General features: G+C 38.5%; 4 protein-coding genes across 4 annotated transcripts; 3 read left to right on the top strand and 1 right to left on the bottom strand.

The window, feature by feature from the left end:
• Positions 1 to 764: 764 nt before the first annotated feature.
• Positions 765 to 5,412, top strand: LOC120274092 (telomere repeat-binding protein 5-like). The gene is made up of 10 exons (XM_039280843.1): positions 765 to 1,003; positions 2,005 to 2,231; positions 2,306 to 3,101; positions 3,197 to 3,394; positions 3,500 to 3,562; positions 3,646 to 3,725; positions 3,863 to 4,113; positions 4,328 to 4,639; positions 4,734 to 4,797; positions 4,897 to 5,412. Exons 2-10 carry the CDS (start codon positions 2,151 to 2,153, stop codon positions 5,068 to 5,070), a joined length of 2,019 nt encoding a protein of 672 aa, XP_039136777.1. The 5' UTR covers positions 765 to 1,003; positions 2,005 to 2,150; the 3' UTR covers positions 5,071 to 5,412.
• Positions 5,413 to 6,260: 848 nt separating this feature from the next.
• Positions 6,261 to 9,128, top strand: LOC120274093 (RHOMBOID-like protein 1). The gene is made up of 6 exons (XM_039280844.1): positions 6,261 to 6,628; positions 7,141 to 7,304; positions 7,940 to 8,103; positions 8,221 to 8,480; positions 8,554 to 8,680; positions 8,855 to 9,128. Exons 1-6 carry the CDS (start codon positions 6,321 to 6,323, stop codon positions 8,975 to 8,977), a joined length of 1,146 nt encoding a protein of 381 aa, XP_039136778.1. The 5' UTR covers positions 6,261 to 6,320; the 3' UTR covers positions 8,978 to 9,128.
• A 3,132-nt stretch (positions 9,129 to 12,260) lies between these two features.
• On the top strand, positions 12,261 to 13,741 carry LOC120274095 (expansin-A6-like). The gene is made up of 3 exons (XM_039280845.1): positions 12,261 to 12,453; positions 12,568 to 12,886; positions 12,965 to 13,741. Exons 1-3 carry the CDS (start codon positions 12,303 to 12,305, stop codon positions 13,272 to 13,274), a joined length of 780 nt encoding a protein of 259 aa, XP_039136779.1. The 5' UTR covers positions 12,261 to 12,302; the 3' UTR covers positions 13,275 to 13,741.
• A 999-nt stretch (positions 13,742 to 14,740) lies between these two features.
• LOC120274141 (protein INVOLVED IN DE NOVO 2-like) lies at positions 14,741 to 17,353 on the bottom strand. The gene is made up of 4 exons (XM_039280899.1): positions 17,258 to 17,353; positions 15,436 to 16,346; positions 15,057 to 15,174; positions 14,741 to 14,940 (listed from the first exon to the last, which is right to left on the bottom strand). The coding sequence occupies exons 2-3, from the start codon at positions 16,331 to 16,333 to the stop codon at positions 15,062 to 15,064; spliced, it is 1,011 nt and encodes a 336-aa protein (XP_039136833.1). The 5' UTR covers positions 16,334 to 16,346; positions 17,258 to 17,353; the 3' UTR covers positions 14,741 to 14,940; positions 15,057 to 15,061.
• Positions 17,354 to 23,689: the final 6,336 nt, after the last annotated feature.

Below are 23,689 nucleotides of genomic sequence, written 5' to 3'. Positions count from 1 at the left end.
CTGGATTACCGGCTTATCAAGGCGGCCCGCCCGTTGCGCGTGACCGGATAACCGTCAACCCCATCGTGTCTCGCGTGCTGCCGTAGTAAAAATTACAAAAATTAAATAAAAAATAAAAAATAAAAATGCTTTACTTATTATTATTGAATAATAATTAAAGAAATAACTAACCACATGCACTGCCCCGCCTTATCTACTCTTGAGCTTGACATCCGTCACTTTATTCCTATGTGGCTATTTTTTTAAAATTTAATAATAATAATTATTATTATTTTTATTATTATTATTCGGTAAGGTATAATTTTGCTGAATTTATTGATTAATAGATAAAAAATTCCGCATAAATTTCTCAGATGCGGACATGAGAACCAAGGACCAAAGAATATTCTCATCCACAATAGTAAGTACACAACCACAAATATATATATATATATATAATTACATATTTCTTAACCCCATTTTCCCCTGAATCCACTCCCTTCATGCCAGCTAAAATTAACTTTAAAAAATAAATTATTAAATATCAAAAATACCCATTTATTACGGTGATGTATATTTCCTGGACACCCTATGATCACGTATATGGACACGTGGCGTGAATCAAGAGGGGGATGGACATGAAGAAACGGTCGTTAGGCGGGGTTTTTACCGGACGGTTCGGTGAGTGGGGGTTGGTCAAAGGTATAAGAGTATGTGGGTTTAAGAGAAAGGTGGTAGTTTTCAGGGGTTTTGGGGAGAGAAAAATAAAAGAAATTTTTAAAAAAAAATATTAAAAAAAAAAAGAGAACGAACGAAAACAGAAGGTTTGGCTCCAAAATAGCGAATTTTAGGAACGGGAATCCGACAAGAAGATTGAAGGATTTGAATTTCTAGTTCTGATCGAGATCATCGTGTTGTGAGAGATTGCTGCTCATCTCTCGTTGTCGGCTTTGTTTATTGATCTCTTCGCCAGAGCCTGGCTTTGCCCAGAGGATTTGGTGTGGTTATTGTACTTGTTTTTCAGGTGAGTGTGTTGAATTTTGTCGCATTTTTTATGGGGAATATATTGAGGATGGGATTTGGTTTTATTTTGCTCTTTTTTTTTTTTAATTCTTAATTCTTGTTCTGGTGAAGATTGGAATTATTGGTGGGTTTATGGGATTTTTGTTTGGGGTTATGATGGGATCTATGGTGAATTGTGAGGCAATTGGAATGGGATTTTGTTCTTGTTCTGAGTTTTCGATTTACTGGTGATTTGAATGTGGTCGGGATCGGATCTGGTTTGATAGAATTCATCAGTTTTTTTCGGTTGGATTTTGTGTTCTGGGAATTTGGATCTGGAACTTGGTTTTCCTTCCAGTGCGAGGATTCTTTTGCGTGCGTTTGAATCATCTTTTTACGTGTTTTTGGTTTTCCAGGAGATGAAGAAAAATGTTTCTGTTTTGATCTTTGTTTGCAGGAGATTAATGAATATGTTTTTAAATCTTGTTCTATCTTGTCTTAGTTTTGACGAATTGTTTCAAAATGTTGGAGATGATCTAGGATTTATCCATAACTCTCAAAGGTGAGACCTTTGATCTGATTTCACCCCAAAGTGATGATCTTCATTCAGGATTCTATGGTTTTTATGTGGTTTTGGGTTTGAGGTGGTGCTCCATAAATCCTACTTTCTTTCCCACCGTCTACCTTGCGTATATCATTGTGATGATCCAATTCATTTAAAACTCTTGCCTTTTCCTTTTACGGATGTGCTTTTTCTGTTTTGTCTAAGTCTTCTTCTTCTGTTGATTGTTTACCATGAATTAATACACTTGCATTTATTATTGATATGAATGCCTGTGATTTTGTTTATAAAGCTTGAGGCTTTGTGGGGTTTTTGCTGGATCTGAGTTCTATATTGATTGATATTCTATAATTTTTTACCAAAATTCAATTGTTCTTGTAACACGCTTGGGGTCTACTTTTGATTGCCCTTTTTGGATTTTTGTCAGCAACATTAGGATTGACCTCTCTGGTCTATTGCAGGCTTGCTTCCTGATTATCTTTCTCATCTGTTAATTCAATTATCAGACATTTCCTTTCAATTATTGGATTTTGAGGGAAGTTATCCATCCAAGTGGATTGTATGGTACTCAGATTTTGAGTTTTGGATTGGTATGGTTTTGTAAGAAATGGTGTTTCAGAAAAGGTCAGACTATGGATCCTGTGGCTATCCAATCCCAGTGATGCCTCAAGTTCCAAAATCAGCCAGGGTATGTACCTTGAATTAGCGTTCATTATGTTTGTTGATCGAGCTTTGCATAATTGATCCACATGAATTTTGTAGGGTAAGCGGTCAGTTAGGAAGAAGGTCGAGGAGAGTCAGATGTGTGCATTTGACTTGCTCGCTGCTGTTGCCGGAGATTTGTTACTAGAAAAGGAGAATTTTTCAATCCTGAATAATGCAACTGAAACACCTTGCCCTGCTTCTCCAAAGCATACTGTCAAAGTAGAAAGTAATATGGATAAACCAGTCAAACCTGAGCCTTATGATCAGGGAAGTTGTAATAAGAGTGCATTTGTTTCTGAGGTTTTAGTGCAAAGGCCAGTTAGCTGTCAAATTAAAGGACAGTCAAATTCTCCAAAAGCGACAATCTCCGAACATGCTTCTATCTCTATGAAGAATGATGGATTCAGTAAGGATGGTTTTTCCAAGCGTTCAGTGGATGATGGTAACAACAGAGATTTACGAAGTTCTCCTGGATTAGTCCCTTGGAAATGCAGCAGTGGGAAAAATTTTACTGGCTCTGCTGAATCTTCTGAAGCTCATAAAATATGTACTCTTGAGGATCCAATGGAATTGGATGTCAAGCCTCCGCTATTTGTTAGCTCAGATAGCAGTGTTGAGGCTCCTCTTTACAGTAATCGCATTGCTTGTGCTGTTTCCTCTCCCAAGTCGCGTAATGCTGTTGTAGATAGAGATGATGATGAAAACTTGTTCAGGTGTACACATCCTAGTATGATGACTTATAGGGCATCTAGGTTGCAGCGCGTAGGTAACCGTAGGATAAGAAAACTTTTGGCGTCTAGGCACTGGAAGGCAGCTCTAACAACATCAAAAGCTGGGGAGCTCGGTAACAATGGTAAGGTTTTTTATGCTCTTCTTTAATCACAAAATGTATTTCTTGGCTGTTAACTGCCGATATTAACTATTTCTTTTGTTTATTTTTCTTCTCAGATGCAGAATCGAAACTTGTGAGGAAGATGTGTTACACTCGTCAAAGGGTGCAGAGATCTTCGTTTAAAAGAAGAAAGGTATTTGGGGGCTGCTCAATTCCTGCATCTAAAGGAGTCAGCAGTAAGGAAGGCATATTTTCACTTGGAAAGGGTGCCTTTAAGACAGAAGTCAGTGATTCATGCACAACTCCTCGTGGAGGTTGGTTCTCTTGTAAGCTGTGTTAACTTCCACAGCCCACCTTCTAATTCGCCTTTTTTTTTTCTTTGATTTTGATTTGATTTGATTTTGATTAATGATTTGCAGCTAATGGACAATTGTCCTCCAGGATTGGTCAGAAAGCATTATGTGAATCAGGAGATTTTCATGGTATGATTTACATTATTTCTTGTCTACTTAACATTGTCATTATACTATTTCGTTAAATCATGATGTGATGACTTCCTCTACAGTTAAATTCAGCATCAAGTCCTTTAAGGTGCCAGAACTTCTAATTGAGATTCCTGAAACTGCTACTGTTGGTTCACTCAAGGTATCTGATCATCAATTCATTTTGTATGTTATATATTGTACATTCTGGATTTTCATGCTGTTCCCGCATTACACAACTGTTAATTATTATCAGTCTTTCTGATTAGCATGTATGCATTTGTTGTTGAATTTGTGCAGCGGACAGTTATGGAAACAGTGACTGCTTTTCTAGAAGGTGGACTTCATGTGGGAGTGCTACTGCAAGGAAAGAAGGTTAGAGATGATAACAAAACCCTGCTTCAAGCCGGAATATCTCATGGTGATAAGATAGATAACTTGGGTTTTACACTTGAACCAAACCTTAGACAAGCCCCAGAAACTCTCACTGGCCCAGAACATCCCCACTTGTTACTTCCTTGCGATACTGTCGAGCCACAACCACTGAGCAGGTAACAGACTCTGCAAAGAGATCCTTGGTTAGTGATTCTCATGCATAGGTTTCCAAGTTGATGAGTTTTTAACAGATTAGTTTAGCTACTTTCTTGTGTCATTCTAGTTTAAAGTGATACATGGAAATAATTGATTTATATGATACCTTTGTCAGTTGAATGTGGTTTTTAATTCTTTGTTGTTAACTATCATTTATTGCTCTTTGTTATTTAGGATTCCAGCCATAACAGCTCCAACTTCTGTTTCGAGGCCATCTGCCGTGGAACCTATATTAACATCTCTAGGTCCTGAAAGTGATCATGATTCGGTTCACTCTCCAACTTCTGAATCGGTCCAAGATAATCCTACGGCAACAAACTCCAGAGCTCTGGTCCCAGTTCCAGACATGGATGTCAAGGCACTGGCAGTAGTACCTCTCTGCAAGTCAAAAAGGTCTGAGCTTGTCCAGCGACGTATCAGAAGACCCTTCACCGTCTCTGAAGTCGAAGCACTTGTTCAAGCTGTTGAAAAGCTCGGAACTGGAAGGTTTGTGCCTATGTAATTCTATCTCATCATTAACAAAAAGGAGCATGTAGACCGAATTCCTTAACATCAATTTGAAACTGTTTTTCTGATACAGATGGAGAGATGTTAAAATCCGGGCATTTGATCACGCTAAACACCGAACATATGTTGATTTGAAGGTACAACCAGATGATCCTGTCTTATGTTCCGCATTGTCTGATTAGCTATTTTGTTCTACTTTATTATTAATATCAATGCTTGTTGGTTCTTGCTCACAGGATAAATGGAAGACGTTGGTTCACACGGCGAAGATATCACCTCATCAGCGGAGGGGAGAACCGGTCCCTCAAGAGCTCCTTGACCGAGTGCTCTCCGCCCACGCCTACTGGTCCCAGCAGCAGGCCAAGCTCCAAATGAAAACTTCTCCGGCCGAAGCTCGCCTTCTGCTCTAACTCACAACCACAAAAGAACTTCAACTGTACTATAGAATCTCCATACATTCAATCTCACAGTCACATTGTGAATCCTCAGCAGGAGATTGCTTGCAAGAGGAAAAATAAAGATTAGCCTCTCACTAACACATTCATCCACACACACACACACACACACACACTCATCTGATTCAATTGATTTTTTCAGCAAAGATTGTTTTCATCTTACAACAAAGAAAGATGAATTGTTGCTGATTGTTTGATGTCTGTTCTTTTCTGTAATTCTATTGTTGTTTTTACTGTCAAATTCTTGTACTAAACATTGTAACAATGTTCCTCAACATTTTATCTAATTCATTTAATGATTTCTTATCTTGCTTAATTAATTGATTTTGCTTTTAATATGAACATTGGATTATTCCATGTGTATATATATTTATACATTTAAACATCAACATATTTGGTCAAAAATTGGATTATTGTGGCAGGTGGGATGGTGAACCATATTAGCTCCAAAATTGACTAAGTGAACCGTATCATAACCTAAACTTGAGACTCTATCCTAAGTCCAATTTTTCAAAGTCCTTTTTTTTTTATTGCATTGAATATTAGTAACTAATTAAAGTATTGCACTTCTTGTTAATGGATTTTTATGCCTGATTTTTCTTTAACCACATCCACAACTTAATAATTAATTAGCATGTTTTTTTAATAAATAAATAAATAAAAGGCACATCTCATTACACGTAATTAACAATATCTCATTTTCATTTTAAATATATCCACCCTGCAAATCTCAAAATTACTTATCTTTTGTTAGATAATTACTCCCTCCATTCGGAAATACAAGTTATTTTAAGAAAAAATTTATTCTAAAATAGTTATCATTTTACAATATCAAGACAATATTTATTCGTTTTTTTCAATTTTACCCATTTTCAATTCCCTAAGTTATATAAATAAAAAGAGTAATATATATAGTCTTTAAAAAATATATAGTTACAAAAACAGAGATAATTTAGTAATTTCGTTAATTTTTATTTTAAATTTTAAAAAATGTAATGTTTTCTGTAACTCTTTTGCAATATTTTTAAATAGCATGTATTTTAGAATGGAGTAAGTATATAATTTGAGATTTTTACAGGGTTTCATATGAAAACTTCCAATTAATTTTTCAACAATTTCATCATCCAATGAGTTCATCGCTCCCTCCCAAATTCCCATTCATGGTGTTTTCCTGAGAGCTCTTCTCCGAGCCACGAAGGACGACGATGGAGGCCAGAGCTCCGGCGCCGGCGCCGGAGAGACGAGGGGACAACGCCATCCACCCGCTGGTGATCAGCACCTCCACTTCCACCTCTCACCGCTCCTCATCGTTGACGAGGTCTCACCAACCATTCAAAAGATGGATCCCTTGGCTCATCCCATCCTTCCTCGTTGTAAACATCATCGTTTTCGTTGTCACCATGTACGTTAACAATTGCCCTAAGAACTCCTCCTCTTGCTTCGCTAGATTCCTCGGCAGGTTCTCCTTTCAGCGCCTCAAGGAGAACCCCCTCATCGGCCCCTCCTCCGCCACGTTAGTCCTTTTTATACTGAATTTTAATGATTTTATTTTATTTATATCGTGTTTGTTATTGATGTTTGTGATTCTAGCTGTTTAATGAACAATCGATGCCAAAATTTGGAGACTTGGAGTGGAACTGTGATTTCAAACTAGCTGAAGTAAATTATTCATGAGATTTGTTTTATTTAATTAAATGTGCGTGTTTGTCTTTTGTCACATTGCTGATACTTGAACTTTTCAATGAGACCTCATATGATGATAATTTATTATATGGGCATACTAATCTAATCCCATATTTGCGCAATGTGGCTTGACTGAGTATAATCAAGTGATGGGAAGTGAAAGTTGTTGAGATTTTTAATTTGATACACAGATACTGTAGTTACAAAACTGTACCTTTGACTTGCTTCATTCAGTAGTCTGCTTTGTCTTGCTTCTCCTTTGGCAATACTGGAAGTTTTGGTTGTGCTTGAACAATCATGTGCTAGGATTTCTAAGTTGTGTATCTCTGCTTAATGCATCAGGCTACTGAAGATGGGGGGTTTATATTATTCTAATGTGGTCAAAAGGCATCAAGGGTGGCGGCTAGTCACTTGCATTTGGCTGCATGGTGGCGTTGTTCATATACTTGCCAATATGTTGAGCCTTTTATTTATTGGAATTCGTCTTGAGCAAGAATTTGGGTTTGGTATGTAGCTGATCAACTGTAGAATGATTCTTTTTATGTTACTTGAAAATTTGATATTTGAAGTTATATATAAAGGATAATGAATTTACGTCATGTCCCTTAAAATGCTTTCTTCTGCGTTTGTACCTGCATGAACTTTAGTATGTTTTTTTATTCCTCTGGTTTATCTGCTTTTCGACTAGAAGGCTAGGGGCAAGAAATGGAAATTGGTGCTTTCATTTGCCTTTTTTCCACCTTATATGGTATCCTTTTCATGCCCATTTTTGCAGCTTAAGCGTAGAGTAGATTCTTTTGGAAACTAACCTTGAAACTTTTATGTGTCTTAGTATGTCACATGCACAATTATGTTCAGCTTGTGTAAAATATCTTTGTTTTACACAGGAAGCTTTTAGAATGTGTTCAATGCCATCTGTACTCTTACATAACTCATTACCTTCTTTACTTGATCATAGTATTAGTATTGTTATCATTAATATACCTGTTTATGTAGCACCTTGAGCTCCATCTAGAGGTTGTTGCTTTCTGATTATTCAGTGTATTCAGCTGTTTCGGCAATTCAAATTGTGACTGTCTAGTTAGAATTATTTTTATTTTTTGTTTTGGTTTCAGAACTTAAAAGTTACTTGTTCTTGCAGTAAGAATCGGGCTGCTCTATCTTATCTCTGGGCTTGGTGGGTCTGTGATGTCTGCTCTATTTTTACAAGGCTCTATCTCAGTTGGTGCTTCAGGTGCTCTTTTCGGATTGCTAGGAGCCATGCTATCAGAACTCATAACAAACTGGACGATTTATGTAAATAAGGTACTGAGAAAAGATTTTCATTTATGTAAGATTTAGGCAATAATAACGTATTTCTAGCCTTCAAACTTATTCATTTGATCATCTCTTGTTCTGCTCTTTAATTTTCTTTAATCGCAGTTTGCAGCACTGTTTACCCTGGTGTTCATAGTAGTAGTTAACTTGGCTGTTGGGATCCTCCCCCATGTGGACAACTTTGCTCATATCGGAGGATTTATTTCAGGCTTCCTTCTTGGGTTTGTCTTTCTAATTCGTCCTCAGTTTGGATGGGTTAGCAGAAAGCATGCCTCTCTTGGATATCCTCCTGGTTCAGTTAGACGCAAGCACAAGAAATATCAGTACATATTGTGGATAATGGCTGCCTTCCTATTAATCTCCGGGTTAGTCTTTCGCTGGTCTATCTGATTCATTGCTCAACTGATGTTGTATTTATTCTGATTCTTGTCTTTGCAGGTTCACCGTCGGCCTGGTTATGCTTTTCCGAGGGGTTGATGCGAACAAGCATTGCTCATGGTGCCACTACTTGAGTTGTGTCCCCACCTCAAAATGGAGTTGCAAGGCACAGTCTTCATTCTGCACGGTAAAATGCTCAATCTTTTGCGTTCATTGGTTGTCTAATAAATAAATAAAAAAAAAAAAGAAATGACAAGTGCTTGTGGAACATGATTTGTTCGTGTTGTCTCAAGTCATTTGTTGTTTCCTACGAAATTAATCCTGGAACTTAATTTGATTTTTACACACTGCACCTTTGCAGGTAATTCAAACTGCAAATCGCTTGAACTTGACATGCGACTCCAGTGGAACAACCAAAATCTACTCATTATCTAATACAACTGAGAGCCAGATAAATGAGCTATGTTACCAGCTTTGCACTTGAGTTGCATCACTCTTGTACATCTTCAGGTTTCCTTATTCTTTATGCAATCCTTCAATATACACTACATTACCTGTTTTACTGTATGAAAACTATTTAGTTGCTTCTCAGTACATCTTATTCATTACGTGCCATGACTTTTCTTTAACTTCAATAGTCGGTGTGTTGTTAATCCTGTCAATTGATGCCAATTATATATATATATATATAATGAAAATGGGACCAGAACCTGTTTAGTGTTCTTCATTGTTCTTCATGACATGTTCTCAATGCTTTTCCTTGACAATGTGAATCAACAAAAAGCATTTTGCTGCATTAAGGCAACCATTTCACTTTACTTTCTTTGGCAGTTGAGCCATCATAAGATTTGATATCTCACCAGCGTCTAACTGAAGTGATACTTAATCATGTGTTTGTAGGCCAAACTTTAGAACTCCATGGCCCCAACATTTGACTATTTGCAACCAGTGTTTGCTTTGTTTAATTGTTTGAACTTGATTGCCCAAATGTGGTCCATCCAATGTGTCCAATTGCTTTTTTTTTTGTATTCAATTTAGATTTTTAATCCATTCTGTTACTCTTAATTACATTTTTTTTTTTATAGACTTTGTGTGTATATTTGCAAGCAGAACAGACAAAATGATGTTAATCTAATAATATGATCAGCTTATAAACCGACATGCATGACATGCATGCTTGTTTTTTCTTACGTTCTAATCATCCTTATGTCTTCACAGCAGGCAATTTCAGTATAAAGTTACAGACCAAACCTGGATATTGATCCCATTGATGACATTCTAAACAAAGTTTCGCCACTTGTGTCCATCTATATTTCTTTTAATAAATGTTTCTTTATATATATATATATATATATATATATATATATATTCATACATATATGAGGATCATTCATCTATGAATGCCCATTAATAAAAAATCTATGGACGTTCATTATTAGCCGTTGGATCTCGATCCAACGACTAATATTGATGAACAGTAATTGAAATTAATGAACATTTACACATTAGCTAGGCCAACATTGATGAACATTTACATATTTGCGGATGTCTCTAGATTATAGATTTGAAATTTATAGATATTTATACAATGGCATGGCCGTTAGATCAACTGGTCACTATAGTTAATAATTATGAAATTAAAGAAGAGAGAACTACATTAATAACAGCCGGTAGATGATGATCTTAGAATGAACAAAAAAAAAAAAATAGATTAATTCTAATATTTTATATTTGTTTTCAATAACATGAATTTTTATTATTTATTTATTTATTTTTGGGAAAAAAGGATTGACAAATGAGAATAGGGTCTAGAAAAACAAGGCTAGGCTATGGCTAATGAATTATTCGGGTCACATGGTTAAAGTGATGGGCTAATGGAAAGCTTTTCAGGCTCGTCTTATTAGAAGCCGCCACGTGTTAATGTGTATTCCCAATGAATGGCGTTTTCCCATCCGACCAAGTCCAATCAAATTGCTTTATTTGGTTGGGTTCTTTCTTGTACTCACTGGCTCTTTTTATTTCACTGCCCAAATGTTTAATATTTTAAATAATAATTTATAATATTAATTTTTTAAAAAAAATAATTGTTGGAAATATTATTAAATGTGACAGAAATGTACTGACCATGAATTCAATTTGATTGTTTGGCCATATATAGAGCATGTTTTAATTTGGTTTAAAATAGGGAGATGCATATACCAGCATTTTTTAAATAAATTTAATATATGATACAATTCTAAAATACACATAAGTAAATCAAGATAACTTTATGCCATTATTATTATTTTTTAACTCCTGATTTAAACATGTTGTGCTGGGTAGAGTTCAATTTTGTATAACTTTTAGTTTGATGATGATAATTTTTTTTTTTGAAAAAAATAAATCATCCAATATGTGTTCAAACACAATAATGATAAAATTAGATATCAAATATATAAAATAAAAAATAAAAAAAAATGGATAAATACATTATACAACACTAGAGTTGAGGTCACACAGAACCATAAATCTGTGATTTATTTATTTTATTAAAAAAAATCACACAGAATTATAAACGTGATTATGACTATTCAAAATTCAGAGTGTTAGGGGGTCTTTAATATGGTATTTAATTGAAACTATTTTGAATGAATATACTTTTGGAACATAGCATAAATAACACATGAGAATAAAACCTATAACAAAAGGGCATCCTACTTTTTTATCTAATTACAATTGCTCACTAAAGTAAGATTATACATGAAACCTTGAAAGACAAACTTGTAATTTTTTTTCTCACATGCAAGCAGGATTGGATACATATTCACATGCAATTCTTATTCCCCTAGACAAACATTATATTATGAGTGTAGAATTATTGGAAGAAAAATCATCAATAACATCAAGGGGAAAAAACAAGTATTATAAGAAACATATTGCCTAACATGTTTTTCTCTCTTCTTTTTATTTTTCACATTTTTTTTGTCCATTTTGAAATTGCCTTTACAAAATATTCCATTTCTAAAATTAAAATGATATAAATCTTAAATTAGGATAATTGAGTTGATTTCTAGCTCAAGCTAATATGCAGAGATGAATGAAAACAAAAACAAAAAAAAAATGAATGAAAACGGTTCCACATAAATACTCAATTATTCAAATATTTATTATGCCCATGAATTATTCTATCAAACCACACCCAAGTTGAACCAAAGAACATTTAAAAAATATATATATATATAGAACACGATATGGGCCGGGCCTAACGCGGGTCCACCACTTGATGTACGGTTAGGAATAGCCAACCGTGGACCGTCGGATTCTAGGCCCAATGTGGGTCCCTCCCAACATGGCTAGTTAGTTTCATTTTATTATTATAATAATAATTATTATTTATATATTAAATTATATATGGGTCCTTTTTTAAACAATTATAAGCCTTTGGCTTTTAGCTAAATTTAGTACCATAAAATCGTGAGAAAATCTGGACCGTTGATAATAAAGCAACTTGCAATCGAAGCAAAGCTACCAATATAGACCCTCTACTTCTCATCATCACCCATGATTAAATCTCGATGCATCTAAACCACCATTCCAGCCGTTAACTAAAATATAAATCCTGACCGTAAAAACCAAAAGAGAGCCCAATCTCAAAGCAGATTGAACGGTTGAGATTCCGTCGCATGAAGTCTATTATGCGATGCGTTTCAACTAAAGATCGATAGACAACCCCACGAACCATCCATAAATACCCCCACCTTCTTCTCTCCTTCGTTCTCATCGTCTTCTTTCCCTCCATCACGAGCCCTAGAGCTTCATCTCTCTCTCCAATGGCGGTCCTCTGCGTTGCGGCCGTGATTCCCTTGCTTTCGATCATGGTAGTGCCGGGAAGCGCACGCATTCCGGGGGTTTACACCGGCGGATCCTGGCAGAGCGCTCACGCAACGTTCTACGGCGGCGGGGACGCCTCTGGCACAATGGGTACGTTTATCCTTGCTAATTTTACCTTAATTTATACCCACATTCTCCAATTGAACCACCGGAGTAGGTTAGCGAGATCTGAGATTAGGGTTTTGGTTGGTTGTTTGGGAACAGGAGGGGCGTGCGGGTATGGGAATCTCTACAGCCAGGGGTATGGCGTTGAGACGGCGGCGTTGAGTACGGCGTTGTTCAACTCCGGGTTGAGCTGTGGTGCTTGCTTTGAGATCAAATGCGCTAATGATCCGGAATGGTGTCATCCTGGAAGTCCGTCCATCTTCATCACCGCTACCAACTTTTGCCCGCCTAATTACGCCCTTCCTTCCGATAATGGTGGTTGGTGTAACCCCCCAAGACCGCACTTCGATCTCGCTATGCCGATGTTTCTCAAGCTCGCTCAGTACCGCGCCGGCATCGTCCCCGTCTCTTACCGCCGGTACACCTCCATAGCTTACCAAATTTACATCTATGCCCATTTGATCTTCATCTATTTACTCAACAATGCCATTCGCAGGGTGCCGTGCAAGAAACCAGGGGGAATTCGGTTCACTATTAACGGATTCAAGTACTTCAATTTGGTACTGATAACGAACGTCGCCGGCGCCGGCGATATCGTTAAGGTAAGCGTGAAGGGGTCACGCACGGAGTGGATGCCGATGTCACGCAACTGGGGACAAAACTGGCAGTCCAACGCCGTGCTCGTCGGCCAATCCATCTCGTTCCGCGTCACTGCCAGCGATCGCCTTACCACCACCTCCTGGAACATCGTTCCGGCGAACTGGCAATTCGGGCAAACATTTTCCGGAAAAAACTTCAGGGTTTGAAGAAAATTACCAACTTTTTATTTTATTTTTCAAGTTCCCGCTTTTTTTAAAATTTATTGAGTATTTATTTAGTGTATTTGGCGCCAAAGTTTTTAAAAGGTGTCTCTAGTCTCTAGTGGTAGCGTAGGATTGATGGTTTTTATGTGTGATTTTAGGGAGAGTTTTGATAGTCGTGAAAGTGAAAAAAGAGAGTGAAAAAGAAAGATGGTGAGGTTGTTATTATGTTTGACTGGTTTTGGTTTGGGTTTGTGTGTGCTGAAGTGGCTGCACTGTTGCTGTGTTTGAATTAACAGCTGGTGGCCCGCAGCTTAACTTGTGTGGTCTTTTTACTTTTGTTGTTGTTGTTGTTACTGATATATTTGATGTACTACTACTACTACGTTGTAATTGGTGAAGTCCTCTGAAGTAATTGTGTAATTTGAGATTTATAATATATATATATATATATATATGGCCTATGTTTTTAATGGCTTTTTATAATTTATTTTTTGTGTGATTTATTATTTTGTGGTAATACTGTTATTTGTAATAGATTTGTAATTGTCATTGTTGTCACTGCGGAGTGGTTATATACTTTAATGTATAAATAAATAATTTAAATATTTTTTTAAATTTTTTGTGTGTTTTTGTTTCAATCATTATGTTTTAAAAATTTATAACTTAATTTTTTATATTTAGTTTTTGTTATAATAAAATCATCCAAACTCATAGAGTTAACAACAACGATATTTATATGTAGCTCATTATATTATAAGCCATATGATCACCTGAGTCCAATAACACAAGAAACACGCGAAAAAATAGATAACTATTTAAATTATTTATATATATATAAAAGAACTGGATTTTATTATTCTGTATTAACATTTTATTGCAAAAAGGTTTAAATAAATGAAATGAATTAAAAATTAACCGACAAATCTGGTGAGGCTCTGGTCCTCTAAAGCTGGGAAACCAATGAGAGACCATGAGAAGAAGCTTAAGAAAAACCTTACCAAAAGTAAAAGAGCTGATGGCCATGGAATCCAAGGCAAGACGCGTGCGGTTCTAAAACTTCATTTCATCAATCAATTCATTGCTGTAAAAGCCAAAGCAGGCCAACACTACGTCATTTGCATCTACCTTCTATTAGAGTACACATAGCACATAGCAAACACCAAAAATAATAGGCTGCCGGTTGAAGCTAACATCATTAATCAAAAGAGTACATGTAATTTGATTCTCATGTTCCCTTTGTTCAAGAATCTAAGGGACACTGCAAAAATTGATACTTTCAATTGGTATTAAATTTTCCATTTAATATTGGTTGTGTTATAGGACAACAACTTACCCTACGCCTTTCTTCTTAGCCATGTACTGTTTCCATGTTGAGGTGGTCCTTTTCATGGTTAGATGGGGTGTCCGTGTGACTACAGACTTTTTTTAACAAGAGTAAATTTGATTTGAGTATATAACAAACATAGGCATATATAACAAAACTAGATATTTGGCAGTAAGCAAGAGAGAGTTTCATCAACTACAATACTAGTCAGTTGGCACTCAGTGTCATGCAACAAAATAGAGCCCAATAGTAGCAGGAAGAGGGAAATATAAGTGATAGAACACACAGCATGACTTGGGAAAAGCTCAAACATGTGGACTCTTAACTCTGCTCATATTGGAAAACCTGGTTCAAGTTGGAAATTAAAAAGAATATCAGGCTTTTTCAAGATGTTATGACTATTAAACACACATCAGTGATAAAGCTTCTTTTGAATTTCAAAATTTTTACTTGCGAAATACCTCTGTCATTCTGCTTGATATTGTGCTGGTGAAGCAGGCAGTGCAACCTTCTTGTTGACATTACTATCAGAGGACTGGATTGAGTTCTCCTGAGCAAGCCACTGGTTTAATTGTATTTCTGAAGAAACATGCAGAAAGCATCGAGTTTAGAGGAAAAAAAAAAGTTCTCATTTTCCTTATTGACAAATGGTATTAAAACAATAGAAAAATTGGGGCCGCAGTCATAAGTTAAAGCAAAAATGATACCAAAGAATTACAGGTTCATATCAAAGGATGGCAACGGGATTAATGTTCAATCAAGTTCATATCAAAATCCAAACAACAGCGAATTTCAGTATCATTCATATAATAAACTCACGCAAATACCAAAATTACACACCTTCATTGTAAGCCTGATGTGTCAGGTACAATTTATCCACCATCTTTTGGCAGCAAGTATCAACCTCTTGGTATTTCAACTCCAACTCTTTTAATTGTCTGGACTTAGCCTCAAGTTGGTCTTTCATGTATGCCACAAGTTTTTCCATTTTCCTAGACTCTTCTTCTGCAAGGTCAACAACAGTTTTCAGTTCGCCTTTTTTATGTAAATGCTTCCCAATGGGATCAATAGCAACATAATCATCCGCTCGTGCAACCCATCCATAAATGTTTGAACTTTTGGTTCCAGCTTCACACCAGTCTTTTTTACCAAGGTTTTGGCTTTCAAGATGACCTTCAAATGCCATAGCATCCTTAAATCCAGCCCAGTCCCTACCAAAGTCCACAATCGCAGTTCCAGTATGGCCTTTGGCATCCCACAAGGTTACAACTCTGACAGGATTAAATCTAGATAGACTCTCTTTTAGCCGACTTGCACTATCACCAACCAGTTGCCCATCCTTCCACTCAGTTGGAATATTAACTATGATGCCATTCCAGGGCCAAACAAATTGATTATCTTGCTTGGGAATAGGAAGAGGAGGTTTCTCTTCATTCACCAAATGTGGTATTAAGGGCACTGCCTCAGAAAGATCAGTTTTCATATACTTTGCCATTGCCCGGTGGTTGGCCTTCACTTTTCCACTTCGATTTGAGGAACCAACTCCAATGGCATGTTGAAGTAAATCCTTGTAACTGTATACTAGTTTCTTTTTCCCCACGCAGAACGGGCATCTATAGATGCCGGATGATCTTTTTACTTTAGTATTCCCCGTTTTCATGTTCAGATAAGATCTGGCCTCGTACTCATCTACCTCAGAATCACTGAGGTCAGATGATTCTTCTGAACTATAATCCATCAAATCAAGTGTTCTGAAATGAATAAAGACAGAATGATTTTCAATAGAACACTAAGTGAAGTGTGGTGTCTACAAGCAGATAAAAAGTAACACACTTAAGTTGAGGTGAGCAACTTAGAATCGGTTTAAAGGTGAAAATTTAAAATCAGTTGAGGCAAGAATAAGAAAAAGGCTGATATCACCAAACAATGAATTATAATTCATTTTAAAACGAGAAGAAACAATAGAATCCCGCCACCAAAAGAATTCTTATACTCAATGCCACTCATCACAGCTCACAAGGAAAATTCTAAAATCAAGAAAAAAAAAAAAAAACTTCACTTGACGATAACTATCTGAGACTATGAACTCCATTCAAGTATTCAACCATAGCTTGTTTCTAGTGGTTGGCCTTACACAGAATAATGTTCTAATGGACTCTTAGCAACAAATGTAGTCTGCATTACTTGACAGGCTAAATGTTTATAAATTAAAAAAACCTAATTTTAGAAAACTTCAGGATAATGAACAAGATTTCTAACATTCTGAGCATCTAGGGCACAGTAATTGATAGATAATACATGCAATTCACACAAAAACTATATCATGAATTTACCAGGGATCATCAGTTCAGGCACACAATGTAGTTCAACAAACAGATAGCTTCTATTTGATAAACTAAAATCCACTTGACCTAACTAAAAAAATTACAGCAATGGCAACAATTTGTGATTAGAGATTTCAATCCAACAGAGAAATTAAAGAACAAAACATCACAGAACAAAAATCAAGACAAAATAATAAATCAAAAACACATCAATCATTTATTCCCAAAAAAAAAAACCCTAAGATATAGAGAAAACCATAATGCGAAATCCAAATGCAACATAATAGGAACAAATGAACAAAGAAATTGAAAATTCACAAGATCGAGAAGAAACAAACGAGATGGGATTAGGGTTTTGCAGCGGCTTCACAGGATCATCGGGAGAAGCGAAGGATCGAGCTCGTTGTTTGGCAACGCGGGGGACTTTAATGAATAATATTCTAAAAAAACTTCAACATTTATTGAAAATCATTAATTTAAGTGGAAATTGCCAAAAAAACCCTTTAAGTTTGTAAAATTGCCAAAAACACCCCGTTAGTTTTGCAATCCCCAAAAACCCTCCTTTTAAAAGTCATGCTTTTTCAAACCCCAAACCCTCAGAACGGATGTGAACGGAGTGAGTTTCAAATTTTTGACCGAAAATGCCCTTCAGTGGGGAGTCGTGGCTGCAGCCCATCTCGGCGATTTGAGAGGAAGTGGGGGTTTTCCGTGAGGGTAACCCTTGAGAGGCAATTTATTGGAGCCAGTTTAATTGCTTTTTCTCAACTCACGTCTTCGACTTTTTCCATTTCAAGTCGTCTCGAAGTTGTCTCTACGTGCAGCTCTCCGTAATTGGCATTTCATCGACTTTTCCCTTTCCACCCGTATCTCAAGGAGAAGTCCCCCGCATGACTAGTTGGCATTTCATCGAGTCTGCAATCTAAGGTATTGAGTATGGTTTTATGTTAAGCTGCTCATATAAAAGAAAGATTTTTCTGGTTTTTGTTTTGTGCTCCCTGCTTTTTGTTGGAAGATATCAAGTCCTGAGGGATTTCTCACTGGGGTTTTGTTAGTCTGCAGGAGATTTCTCGGCTAGGGTTTTGTTTTTGTTTTGCATTTTCAGTATGTATACACTATCGAAATAGTTTTTCGATTAGTTATGATTTGTGTAATATTTATAATGTACATTTCCCGCTTTCGTTTGATATGGTTTGTCGCTCTACAAAACGAGGGTTGACGTTTAAGAAATGAGATGTTACTGGGTTTAACATTTGTTGTCTCTGTTTAAAGTATTATCGCCTCTGTTTAACAAAATGGGTCTCTGTTTAACATTTTTATATCTCCGTTTAATAACCGAGAGTTTCTACGTTTAAAACCTTATATTTCCGCTTAAACTTTTTGTCAATATCTGCAGGGGCTTGTGATTATGGCGGTCAACCTAGTTAATGGGCGTTGCTATTTGGCACCGGTCATGTGAGACCTTAGTCGAATTGAAAGTTAACATGACCCCCGACATCGGGAGATTATTCGAAGGACACCGTTATGCGGTTCATCGAGCTGGAAGCCATATACCAAGAGAGGGCCCTTCTTGATTCTCTTTTGCAAAGGTACGATGGTCGCATCAATAAATTCGGGATCGGGAAAGCTCGCCGAGTTTCGGACCTCAAGATGTGGCCCTCGTTCTTGGTCTGCGTTAGCGATGGCGACGCAGTGGTCTTTCGAAGAAGAAAACCAGTCGGCTCGAGGGCGGTGATCTATCAAAGACCTCACGAGAGACGGAGACTCCATCAAGAGCACTCGCGTGCAACTTGTTCGACGGAGGGAGAAGAAGATAATTTTGTCAAACTCCGATGGTGTACCTCATGGGGACGATCCTCTTCCCAAATACATCATGCTCGGTTCGAAGCTGGATCGTTGATTACGTCGATGATCTACCGACCCATGGGGCGATACGCACTGGGCGCGAGTGACGGCGCTAGTGGCTTATGGAGGATATTCCACAGCGGCCGCCCGAGTGCAAGATAGATGCGCCGGGAAGAAGACCAACACAGGGTACATTAAGGGTTGCTCGGTCGCGCTTAACGTCTGGTTTTACGAGCTACGGTGAAAGTACTTACCGGAAGCAAGCGGCGGTAGAAACGAGCTTGTCATCGCTCGATGGAAAAGAGGTAATAAATCATGGACAATGTCTAACATAAGTCTTTAATGTTTAAACATTTTATTTAGCGTTTAACTTTAGTATTTACCGTTTAACTATTATTCATAACTCGTTTAAATATTTTTGTTCTCCGTTTAATTATATTCTATAACGTTTAAATATATAGTTTTATAGTTTAAAAATGAATGATCTCATTGAAATTGTTTTGGTTTACATATGTTAGTTTCTGGTAGATTCCGTGAATCTTTGAAGAAAAGAAATATTTGTTGGCGCTAATGAGGCGGATGGATGCCATTGCTCACGAACCACTTGCTCGAGGCGGGATGAGAGGCGGCCTGTACATCGTGCTGCCGGGCCGTGATTCTCCTACTTCCAGCCCAGCGCGCGCGTTCCTCGGCGGGAAGCCCTCCCCTACCCGGCGATTGCGACAACCCCCTACCACGGCAGCGACGGTCCCACGACCATGGCGGCCTCAGGCCGTGGCAGCCCCAGGTGACATTAGGCGAAGATGTCACCGACCAACTCTTATCGCGAGCGTGCCGAGATTGATGACCGAGTTTCTCGACGTCGCCTTTCGGCATCGGAAGGGCGTTCTGAGCCGTTTGCATGCCATCCTCGAAAAGAGCCCCGAGGCTCACGGGACGAGCAGGGTTGTGACGGCGGCGACATCATCGGGAAGAGTCGTTCCAAAGGCGGCCACGTTCGAGAGAGACTTTGCGAAAAGAGGAGAACAATCTGCCTCGTCTCCACTGGCGGGGTGACGATGAAACAATAGCATACCATGGCGGTGATCTTCATTCTGAGTCATCGCCGTTGATTACATGGCCGTAGCGAGTGGAGGGACATCGTAGATGATGTGGCATTGCCTGCAGTTGAGAAGGTCGTTGACTCTCTTCTCGATGAAATCGTCGACCCGGTGGAGCCAGTGTAGAGATGCGGCGTCAGATGGACAGCAGATCCACGAAGGTCGAGAACAAGTTAAGGTGTGTCTCCCAGTGATCTCGTTGTCATGGCCCGCGGTTGAGAAGATCGTCGAATCCGTTCTGCGTGGCCCAGTGGTAAACAGCGATCCATGACCAAGCGGGACGCGATCCCACCACAGCAAGAACCATGTGAAGGAAGTGTCTGCGGTTGATCGTCATCGCAGGTCGTCCGCAGTCGAAGCGGGACACGATCCCACAACAAGAACAACAATGTAAGGATGTGTCTGCGGTTGATCTTTCATCGCCATCGTCCGCATCGAAGGAAGATCTTGATGGGAGACCCCGACCCGAGAACGAGAGAGAGATGATCGAGGCGATCGAAAAATTGGACCGGACGGCTCGGAAAGCTTTTTATTCGAAGAAGAAGAAATGGGTTGGCACGAGTCGTCTTATCAGATCTGACGGGGAGTTGATGAGGGATCTTCCTCAGTTTGCTCTATGGAGCCGAGGTAAGTGTAGCGTTTTATGATATTGTTTAAAGAGTTTCTTATAGTGTTTAACTATTACCTAATAGTGTTTAATACCATTATGTTATCATTTAAGTTTTTAGCCTTTACTGGTTTAATTATATATAATATCATGTAACAATTGATAATATCATTTAAATATTTACAATATGGTCTTCTAATATCTATTATCGTTTAACCTCAGACTGCATCGTGTGGAAGAATGGCCATTGTCGACTATCACGTGACAGGGTTATACCACGCTTGAGGGGAAGGAGATGGTCATCGATGATGTGATGGGCGCTTTTCAGTGTCATAATACAAAAAGTCGCCGAGCAAAAGAGCCATATCCTTACAAGAAGCGCCTCCATCATCGAGACCGCTTACTGTCTGTTTATGTCAAAGCGAGACGCACTGGCATGACACGATTATGGCTATGATCGGGGATCTCTGTGCGCACTGCATGAAGTTCAAATTGTCATCCTCCCGATAATCATGAATGGCCACTTCCATGTCGCTCGTCACGAGACGATGATAATCAAGAATACTGAGCGTTATTCTTCATATCCGGGAGTACGATAAGGGACGCGTTGGACATGGTAAGTTCTTTAATTATGTCCGATTAATATCATTTTGGTATTTAAATCGGTATTCTAATCTCGACTTGCATATCTCGACAGTGGAATCTATTCGACCTTTGTGTCGATATGGAGTTAAGCGAGTCGGCGGCAGCAAAAGTACCCGCTCGTGCGGCACCACGAAACCCCACGCCAAAAACAAGGAGGCGTCGATTCGCCGATCTCGTCATGCGGTTTATCGAGCAGATTCTGTGGGGTGAGAGTTACTGGCTACTGCGATGCAGGCCCGTTCCTTACCTCGGGATTACGGTATGTTACCCGCATACTTAAGGAGGGAGGCGGTAGGCGTCCACGACGAAAGGGGGTCGCATGCGGGTTAAATTGCATTTTTGAATAACATGTCTTGTATATCGATCGTCGATTTTTGTTTTCAAATGTAAACTCGGACAAATTCAATTCATTGTTTTCGTGTTCGAAGAACATGACTTGTATATCTTAATGTAAATTTTGTTTGTTTTGAATTGTAAAAGCGGGTTAAATTCCATTCGGTTTTTATTTCATTGTTTAATTTACGTTGTAATTGTGTACATTTCACTTTCATTGTTTAAATATAGTATATATCGTTTAAACATCAGTTTTAAATATTTCAAATTACGGTGTACCCGTTTAAAATAACACTTTCTCTGTTTAAATAAATGCACTTATTGTTTAACTAAATATGGAAAGTTGCCCATCAATACACAATTCAATTCATTGTTTTTGTTTTCGAAGAACATGACTTGTATATCTCAATGTAAATTTTGTTTGTTTTTCAATTGTAAAGGCGAGGTTAAATTTCATTCGGTTTCATTTCATTGTTTAACTTACGTTGTAGTTGTGTACATTTCCGTTTCATTGTTTAAATATACCATATATCGTTTAAACATCGGTTGAAATATTTCAAATTACGATGTATCCGTTTAAAAATAACAATGTCTCGGTATAAATACATTCAATTCGATTTGTAAATACACAATGTTTCCCTGTCATCGTCGGTTTATTAACAATGCCTAGTCGGCGACGGTTTCATTACTAAGATCGTCGATTGTGGCCGGATCCTTGGCGTGATCTGCAATGTAACTTCAGCGGACGTCAAAGCGCTGCGACTCGATCCTCTTTCGTCTAGGCCGCCCGGTCGCCTTCTAATCGCGGTGTCGTAAGCGAAGCTCACGATTCTACGAACGAGCTGTCGTCGTCGGGTATGGGGAATATAAAGCTTCCTTGTATGCGGTTTTGTAATTATCGGCGGTGAAGTACCCGCTAATACATCGATGTACGTTGGTGTGCATGCTGCATTATTCTTTGCAGCAAGCATGTTTTGCAAGGGATACCATAAACTTGCCGTACCGACATGAACAAGTTCGATGGCGAGATCCACGGAGTTCTTTGCGTTGGTCGATCGGCCCGTAGCGATCATCGACACTGACGACCAACACGAAGATTTCGGTTTGTCCTCAGCAATGATCTCTAACCCGAATGTATGTCGGGCGTAAGTAGGGTCTCCCATTTGGTCGCTTGCTCCGCCTTGGGTTTACATAACATGCGCATCAACTTGAACACGGCAAATAAGGTTAAACAAAGGCGGTGATGGTTAAATAATTCGATCGACATGTTTAAACATTATTGTAATTAAATAAAGCGAAATGATTAATATTTAAAGTCGGGAAAAAGTGTAATTAAACAAAGATTGAGAATGTTTAAAGGGTAATACAAAAATGTTAAGTGTAAATCAACATTTCGCGAGACCTTATGGAGTCGACCATTTTTAAAGTCACCGGTAAATGACGAGCTTCCTTGATCAAGCATTGAGCGACTCCAGCGACGTTCGAATACATCTCACCCCGACGATCACCTCCGAGCGGATAATTCGACCAATGTGCCATATCCGATTTATTAATCGACCGATTGATGAGCTTGGGTGATATGGCTCGCGAGTTCATTCACGGTATCATCGAAATCTTTAGCCGTGGATGCCCAGCGCAATGCGGAAGCATATAGACCGAGCACTCCTCCCTCGATGCCTTCCCAAGTCGGCATTGGCTTTTCGTAAAATTGGCCTCCAAATGTCGAAGGCGATGCGCGTGTGGCGAAGAAGGGAAGACTCTCGCAATTGCGCTCACAAGGGCCCTTGGACTCGTCCGAGCACGAAGGTAATTATCTCATGATAATCTCCACCCTCGTATAAGGCATCGCCCAACTTAGATATGAACCAAGTCGATTGGCGTCGGTCTCGTTGTCGAGCTATACCGAAGGCGACGTGGAAAAAAACCATTGTTACCATCTTTCCTCGTGGCACGCAGTGGTGTACCCCGATATTTTTCCAAGGAGGTGGGTACCATCGAGAAAGCGATGGCGGCCCTGCAAGCCCTCTTGAATCCCACAATACACTTGCTGAAAGAAAAAATGCACGTTTAAAAGCGATCACCGTCTCTCTCCACGATCACATGACTGACGGGATTTGTCTCGACCACCTTATCCACATACCAAAGCAAAGCAGATCATAGTCGGAGATGTCAACCTGGTCGAGGACCACCCGGGCATGCTCTTTTCCCAACCAAGCTCGCTTGTATGGTATGTGGACACCATG

Source organism: Dioscorea cayenensis, chromosome 12 (genome assembly GCF_009730915.1).
Source record: "Dioscorea cayenensis subsp. rotundata cultivar TDr96_F1 chromosome 12, TDr96_F1_v2_PseudoChromosome.rev07_lg8_w22 25.fasta, whole genome shotgun sequence".
NCBI classification, from domain to species: Eukaryota; Viridiplantae; Streptophyta; class Magnoliopsida; order Dioscoreales; family Dioscoreaceae; genus Dioscorea; species Dioscorea cayenensis.
The sequence above is the reverse complement of the archived record's forward strand: the minus strand, read 5'-3'. Positions and strand labels throughout refer to the sequence as shown.

What these genes read in the sequence shown, in the direction of transcription:
- LOC120274095 (XM_039280845.1), top strand. Translation starts at nt 12,303, where the DNA reads ATGGCGGTCCTCTGCGTTGCGGCCGTGATTCCCTTGCTTTCGATCATG. An exon ending in GGACGCCTCTGGCACAATGG is followed by an intron (nt 12,454 to 12,567) that starts GTACGTTTATCC and finishes GTTTGGGAACAG; the next exon opens with GAGGGGCGTGCGGGTATGGG. An exon ending in GTCCCCGTCTCTTACCGCCG is followed by an intron (nt 12,887 to 12,964) that starts GTACACCTCCAT and finishes TGCCATTCGCAG; the next exon opens with GGTGCCGTGCAAGAAACCAG.
- LOC120274093 (XM_039280844.1), top strand. Translation starts at nt 6,321, where the DNA reads ATGGAGGCCAGAGCTCCGGCGCCGGCGCCGGAGAGACGAGGGGACAAC. An exon ending in GCCTTCCTATTAATCTCCGG is followed by an intron (nt 8,481 to 8,553) that starts GTTAGTCTTTCG and finishes TTGTCTTTGCAG; the next exon opens with GTTCACCGTCGGCCTGGTTA. An exon ending in CACAGTCTTCATTCTGCACG is followed by an intron (nt 8,681 to 8,854) that starts GTAAAATGCTCA and finishes GCACCTTTGCAG; the next exon opens with GTAATTCAAACTGCAAATCG.
- LOC120274092 (XM_039280843.1), top strand. Translation starts at nt 2,151, where the DNA reads ATGGTGTTTCAGAAAAGGTCAGACTATGGATCCTGTGGCTATCCAATC. An exon ending in ATGCACAACTCCTCGTGGAG is followed by an intron (nt 3,395 to 3,499) that starts GTTGGTTCTCTT and finishes AATGATTTGCAG; the next exon opens with CTAATGGACAATTGTCCTCC. An exon ending in GAACATATGTTGATTTGAAG is followed by an intron (nt 4,798 to 4,896) that starts GTACAACCAGAT and finishes TCTTGCTCACAG; the next exon opens with GATAAATGGAAGACGTTGGT.
- LOC120274141 (XM_039280899.1), bottom strand. Translation starts at nt 16,333, where the DNA reads ATGGATTATAGTTCAGAAGAATCATCTGACCTCAGTGATTCTGAGGTA. An exon ending in ACATCAGGCTTACAATGAAG is followed by an intron (nt 15,175 to 15,435) that starts GTGTGTAATTTT and finishes ATGTTTCTTCAG; the next exon opens with AAATACAATTAAACCAGTGG.